At 43.2% G+C, this 7546-nt stretch overlaps 1 protein-coding gene across 1 annotated transcript; it reads left to right on the top strand.

Annotated features, from left to right (window-relative positions):
- Positions 1–2821: 2821 nt before the first annotated feature.
- Positions 2822–5324, top strand: FAM83D (family with sequence similarity 83, member D; the record flags this gene model as incomplete). Its single annotated transcript, XM_009577114.1, has 3 exons — positions 2822–2989; positions 3893–4017; positions 4376–5324. Coding segments are annotated over 3 exons (1242 nt in total), but the record flags the coding sequence as incomplete, so codon positions are not given.
- Positions 5325–7546: the final 2222 nt, after the last annotated feature.

Genomic DNA, 7546 nt, shown 5'->3' with positions numbered 1-7546 from the left:
CGGGGCCCTTCCCCAGCGGGTCGGCGGACCGGGGCGAAAATCAGCAACGGTGTCAGTTGCTCTTTCATCTGACACTAAGGAAGGCCAAGCGGCTTTAAAACCCCTGTGGGGCAAAGAAAGCCTCGTTAGGAGGATGAGCTCGTAAATACACAGCGACTGGTACTCGTCCGTCTGTGTGCTACACCCGTGAAAGCTCGCCTTCCTGCTAGCATCGCTCCAGAGGCAGCGGGTCAAGAGTTCCCCATCCCCCAGTACTGCACGCAGTTCATGGCCAAATCCCCCCGCTGGTTTCGAGCTGATCTTGCTCTCACTTAAAGCGGAAAGTTTCCTATTCCAAGTTCCTTACTGATGTGCTCTGCAAGACGGATTCGCTTGCAGAAACCTCCTACTGTCCCTTAGAGGCCTTTTTTGTGTCATATCCTTTCTTATAAAAGAACGGCATCTACAGAGATAACCCTATGATTCCATCTCTCTTCTTCACTTCTGTCTCCTCATTAATTGCCCCCAAGTAATGTGCAGACCTGCGCTTAGGAGGACTTCCTTCCTACAGGAGTGGATGGTTTTGATCTGATGCAGAATATGGCTTAAAGAATCACGCGGAGCAGTAATTTCTAACTGTTCTCTGTAACTCATTATGTTACCTGAGTTTATAGCCTCCAACTGTAATCCCCAGGAGGGAACCACCCTTCTCGTTAGCAGCCATTCAATTGGCTTAGCTAAAATTTAAATGTATAGCTTCCTCCTCGGGCAGCCAGATGAAGCAACCGCTGTCTCTGTGTGTAACCTGTGCTCGCACATGGCACTCCCTGAATTAGCAACTGAGCTTCGTCCCTGCCCGCTTCTGAGCGCAGAAGCTTAGGGCGTGTGTGAGGATGACATGAACGATGGCTTCTTGCCAGAAACGGTCACAGAGGAAGCTCTGTTCTCATCTACCTGATAAGGATCAGTCTGTGGTTTGAGTAAACTCCATGAAAACGTCTGTTTCTCCAAAAAGCTGTACTTGTTTGTAATGTTCTTGCTTGTAGCATCCTGCCAAACGCCTTTCCTCATGTCGAGCCAAGAGCCAGGCAAGCTGTTCCTGCACTGCCATGTACATGCCTGATCCAGGGAGTGTTTTTATAGACACAGAATGGAGAGAAATTTTGACCCCCTATAATTTACTGAATATCAGATGCTGTGCAATATTGTTCAGTCATGTCTGAGCTCTTCAGATTAATGTGAGGAACAGGAAAACTTCAGATGCTGTGTAGTTTCTTCTCAGCTCGCTCAAACGCGGTTAGCTTGAGTGGCTAGAGGGGATATTGTTGCTATCTTGCCTCCACTATCCTGAATGGATAAGTGTAGAGAAAAGGATTTTCTCTCTCTCCTCTAAACATAAGTGTACTTTTGCTCATTTTGAGTGAAAGTATATTTCTTTTTCAGCTGCTAATTCTGGGATTAGAACTCAAATGTGCTGCTAATTGAGTAGTCATTTGAAGGCACCAGTGTTTCCAAGGGGTTTAGTGTGAATTGTTCTGTTTTCACGGGGGTTTTTTTCTTACTCATCTGGTCTTGTCAAAAGCATCTTATTTTTCTTTATCTTCCTTTGACACTTAGATAAGTGATAGGGTGGAGAAAAGCACAGGAGACACTTAAGAAGTGCAAGCATAAACTAACTTTATCTAGAAATACCAATGTGCCTGTGTGTGTTATACATAAGAACTCATCCATATGGAGCCAGTCCCTTAGGGAGCAGGGCACAGGTGTGAATGCAAAGCTTAGCCTGTTCTTGTGGGAAATGTTTTCTCTGAGTACAGGCAATGCCACACACAGAGCAGCTGTGTTGCATGCATATACACCTTGGGTGTGTTGCAGCAGTGCATGGATGCCTTGTCTATCTGATAAGGGCAGGTGCCAGGTACCCACAGCGGTTGTACAATCGTTGTCCTTGATGCTCGTCTAAAAGAAAGAGAATAAAAAACTAAGTCATGAAGCCAAATCCTTTATGCCTTTGTGTCCCCACACACATGTGTGCGCCTAGTGTTGAAGGGTGAGAATTCTAGCACTGAAATGGTGTGCAATGAATTAGCTGGAGAGATTGTTCATAAATGTAGGACTGTTTTGTCCTTGGCCCATCGAGAGAAAATCTTCCCATCTTAGGACTTGCATTCTGTAAAGAACTGTTGAGTTGAGTGAGTGGAAGGATTTCTTGTGAAGGTATGGGATGGAAAGTCAGCATACATCTAGTAAGAGTCTGGAAATAGTGAAAAACATTGTCACAGAACTAGTTTATCTCTTGGTAACTTATGTAGGGACAGCATTCCCTTGGTAACTTATATAGGGACAGCGTTCCCTTCTTACCACACAGAGAAAGCCATTGGGGTTTGTGATGTGTTCAGCTGTGATGGTGAGGAGGCCATTTGAGCTAATTCTCCTGCAGGCAGTGGCTATCTGTAGCAGGTATGCCACGCTGGGAGCACAGGAGTGGAGATGGCTTGTCTGGATTCCTGATTCTGCCGTGATAGCTTCCCCGATGTTACCAAAAGGCTGGATTATGGGAGGTTATGTAGGAAAGCAGGCTGTGAAAGAGTATAAAAGCAGCAACAGATGTGAGGGAAAAACCTCTTCAGGCTTACGCTTTGCACTCCAGGGCACAGTGAATTTACAGAAACATTGCAGGAATATAGAAATCTTCTATAACTTGCCAGGGCCTATGCAGCAGGACAAAGAAATGTGCATCTGGCCTTGATGATAGCAGCAGGAGAAATGGCTGGGGGAGGCAGTGATCTGGCCTTGTGTAAAATAAAGCCCTTGAACAAGTGTTGTCACTTTTTTTTTGCAGGTGATTGCCCTTGTGATGGATTCCTTCACAGATATTGATATCTTTGGTGACCTTCAGGATGCTTATAACAACCGCAAAGTCCCTGTCTATATCCTTCTTGACCAGGACTTTCTACCCCATTTCTTGGAAATGTGCAAGAACTTAGGAGTTTGTCCTGAGCAGGAAAGTGTAAGTACTAAACGTGGGTGGGTGTGGGGTTTGTTTTTAGTTCTTGTGGTACAGTTAACGGTTATGGATACCAAAGATACCCTTCTATAAAACATCAGACTCTCTTGAAAGACTAAAGCATCTTGTCTGTTTGATAACTAATAGAAAAGGGGAATTTTCTGAAATGTTTCTCAACTCTTCAAGACCAAGGCTCAATATTGCTTGGTTTCAGTAGTTTCTAATCCAACATGTGAAACTGCTCACAAACTCAGTGAAAACAAAGTAGAAAAGGCACATCTACTCCTATCCTACGCTACCCATATGTAGGAGCTACAGCCACGCTGTGCAGCTCCCCGGTGTGCTGGGCGGAGGGTGTACCTGCGATCCCTGTCCTGAAGAAGCAGCAATTTTCAAGCATTTAATTTTGCAACATCTAAGTAGCTTTATTCTTTGGCTCAAGGAGCTGCTTGCTAAGGAAAACAGAAACACAGGAAGCTCAAGGGTGGTATAGCTTTGGTAACACTTGTTTTCTTCACTAAGGCATAGCTGCTTTCTTTTAAAAGGGTTTGGATTATGTGACCCAGGTGGTTTACTTAATTCCTCTGAATATAAGCTGACATGACTGTGTTATGTCTTGGCTTGGACAGGCTTGTGTTCACCGCAGTGAGAGTTTCTCTGGATGGGGAGCACTCCTCACTTTGTGGGCAGTAATTAATTGGAATGAGCTGTTCTCTCCAGCTTGACTCTCCTAATGAATTAAGCACTGTGTAACTAGTGAGACTCACATACAGACAACATAAGGAAGTTCATTTCATTCCTATCTTCCATAGTTTGTGTAGCTGTTTTTAGGTAGAATTGCTAATCAAAACTTTTTGGAAGTTAACTTAAATCTGATGTTACTTTTTCCCTTCTCTTCTGAAACAGCTGATGAGAGTTCGAACTCTCACTGGGAACACATACTACATGAGGTCAGGTGCCAAAATTGTTGGGAAAGTTCATGAGAAGTTCATGTTAATTGATGGCATTAGAGTGACAACAGGCTCCTACAGGCAAGTATTGGGGTCTGCTGGTGCAGATGAAGCTACAGGAAGGGGGAATTTCTGCAAAAAGGATGTATTAACTTTGCTTTGTGCCTGGTATTAATGAATGCCGATGGCAAGTGGACTAGCTGAGTCTAAGTAGGAGTAACACAAAACTGGAAACAGCTTTGGAACAATGGTTTACACAATTTGTTGATAGCAAAGCACTTGACCATGGCTAAATAGAGTTCTTTCTGAAGAAGAGAGAATAGTCTATCCACTTATACCTTCCTTAGGCACAGCACTTCTAAGCTGAGTTTGCTATCTGTAACTGTATGTGTTGAAATGCCCTGGACATTAACTGTGAATCTTGGTTTGTTTTCAATAGTTTCACGTGGTCTGATGGGAAGCTGAACAGCAGTAACTTGCTGCTCTTGTCAGGTCAAGTGGTTGAACATTTTGACCTCCAGTTCAGGATTCTTTATGCCCAGTCGATGCCCATCAGCCCTAAGTGGCCATCCAGGAACAGTGGGATGTTTGATCACCTGGTGAACAGACTAGAGTCCCCTAAAGAATATACTGTGGAAGGCAACTTGAGAGCAGAATTTGCCAGATTGTCTAGTACTCCAAAGAGATTGTTGAAAGAACTAGATCAGGCTGAAGATACTCCTGGAGGCAAACCCTGTAACCTGCGGCATTCTTGCCTCTGTGAAGAGGAGTTGTTTGGCGATCAAGAGGCCATAGTGGAGTGGAAAAGCATGTCGACTCAAACTGGCCCATGGGAAGAGAAGCCTGCAGTGACCGTGTGTAATGCTGCCACGCAGACCAGTGCTGTAACGGCAGAAACTGGCACTCAGACTTCTGTCACTGCGAGGATGACGGGCACTCAGACTTCAGTTCTGCTGAAGACTGCAGTGACACAGACAAAGGAAGATGAGTACACAGAAACACCCCTGCTTCACAGAAAGCTGTCAAAAGAAGGATCTTCTCTGTCTGGAAAGGCTGTATCAAGTTCTAGTCTGCGATCACTGTCTTCGTCATCATCGCAGTGCTCTCTTGCAAGCTCTACCGGCTCACTATCTTCTCTCCGGTCCTTTGAGTATTCTAGCAGTCACAGGGCAGAATATTTCCAAAAACTGCATAAAGAGAGGCAATTCCACTACTCTACTATCAGGTCAAAGCTTAGCCACATGGTGGATATCCTATCCCGGAGGAGACATGTGCCTGAAAACTACATGACCCAATACACGGGAAGATGCAATCTAAAACAGAGGCGTGACATCAGTGCCAGCCTGCGCAGCCTCCGGGACGTTTCACTCTTTTCTCTGAATAAATGATTACTGCACTGAATGCAGAACACAAAAGCTCCAGTCTCAAATTGCAGTCACTTAGTACCTGCTGATTCTTCCACTTCCTTCCAGCACTTTTACTTTTTTAATACATGTGTGTACATCACTCTCCAGCACTTTGTTTTACACTATGCAACTTAAGCAATAAAAAAAGAGGGGCTTATTTATACTGTAACTATTTGCATGTTCCTCTTACATGCATTAGTGGTGAAGGTTCATTTTAATTCTGGATGTTTAACCTGAAAAGTAAAGTTATTACTGCTTTCTAGGGTTGCTAATGCTCTGGCTTTAATTTATGTAAATTTGGAAAAATCTGAGCCAGACTGATCTTGCTCAGAGTGGCTTTGGAGATTTAGCTTACATCAAGGTATACTCAAATTTTTGTCTTTTTAATATTGGCTTCTATTTCTACTTTATCTTTGGCATGAGGGGAAATAACTCTTATAAAAAGCCATAAAGCTAATTTTATTCTAAATCTGATTTCAGAGATATATATATTAGTCTTCTACCAAAGTTGTGAGCAGTTGCAGGTTCTTATCTTCAACTGTATCCTTTTTCCATTGTTTAAGCCCTCTGAAATGGACTGAGCTAAATCACTCTTCAGTTTGATCATCCTCTCATCCCTTTGTGGAGAGAGAGAGAGAGAGAGAGAGACAAAGTATGTGTATATATATACACATCCTCAGAAGAGCATCTTTTTAAAACCAAGACCAGGAAGTAGCAACTTAACACTCCAAGATAGCTGTACCTGTTTTAGGTACAGGTCAGATGTAAATGTTTCTAGCATTCGGAACTAGAAGCTGTATTGGACCTGTAAGACTATTAATGGGAACGTATTGCTGAAGTGTTGGTGTTTTGTGCTTGCAAGTGGGAGGTGAGGTGATACCTGGAGTTCAGTGTCTTGCTGCAGCATACTTGTACTTCTCTTTTGGGATGACCAAGAACTTTGTCACTTGTGCAACTTGTTAACACAGAATTGAGACTTTTAGTCTTAGCACTGTAAAATGAGCTTCCAATTCTGGCTCTGTCTAGGAATGTCTGAACCATCTTGCTTCTGTTAAGAGACCTGTAAACAGCTTCCTTCTTTGGAGTGAATTTAGAGGTGAGACAATCACTGAGGGCATGTGACAAAGCCCCTGTTCAAAAGTAAGCTGACAGATGCACTACTAAATGTTATGAGTTGTGTTTGCTAATATTGTAGTACAAGTAAGTGTAAGAGTGGAAAAAACCCACCATTTTTCTCTTTAGACTGTCCTATCTGAAATACTGTTTCCTGCTCTGTTTATCCTTTATCCACTACTAACTTAGTTTGAGGAGCTGACGTGCCACGCTAGTTTTTGAAAATACTCTACTTTCAATATTAAATGGATCTTAGGTTAAGTTGCTTTGCAGAGACATTACCTGAATATTTTTTAGCGGTACTGTACGTGTTTGTGCCTGTTGGATTGCTTATCTGCGCAGTGCGTGGATTCTCTCTGAGTTCTGAGCTGTGCTGTTGTTCTTTAGACCTGCACCCCAGTACTTCAGTGACCAACCAGACTGAATCCTGCCAAGTCAGAGTCTGGGTAATGTATTTTCTTCTTATTTAGGGCACGTGTGTCCAGTAGATGGCACATTTCAGCTGTTGTCTTGAATATTCCCATAAACAGCAAGGAATAAACAGAAAAATATCCAAAACTCAAAAAGGCTGCAACTTAAGTGTAGAGAGCAACACTTTATTCTACTAACTTTGGCATTTCTATGTCTGAAATCTATATGGACTTAGCTACTTTTATTGCTTGGATTTCAAAGCAGCCACTCCTTCCCTAAAGCTGTAAGGCAGATGTACAAAGAGGCACGTGTGGGGAAAAAAAGCTCTGTCTGCACTTGTTTAAAGATAAGATACTTTCTTGCCTGGTCCCTGGAACACCAGGAGCGTAACAAGTTGCAGAGAGGGAGCTGAGATACACCTTCAAAGCCAACCTGGAGTTGTGTTTTTAAGAGCTCATGTTCAGCAGTGCTTGAATGTATGTAAAATCAACTTGTTTGTTCTATGTGCTTTTTAACTTTATTACACTGTGCAGCTGTTTTGGTACTGTCACAGGAACAAGAAGCAGTTTACAAATAAACTCCTCTTGCCATGGGGGTTTTCACCTGATGATTGCTGAGCTTTGTTTTCTGTTTGTGGGGCGTTTGGACTCTGGGTGACTAACGCCCGCTGCCCCCGCTGT

The sequence above is a fragment of the Fulmarus glacialis genome, unplaced genomic scaffold, assembly GCF_000690835.1.
Source record: "Fulmarus glacialis isolate BGI_N327 unplaced genomic scaffold, ASM69083v1 scaffold24304, whole genome shotgun sequence".
NCBI lineage: Eukaryota > Metazoa > Chordata > Aves > Procellariiformes > Procellariidae > Fulmarus > Fulmarus glacialis.
Note: the sequence above shows the minus strand (reverse complement) of the source record. Positions and strands in the feature narration are given on the sequence as shown.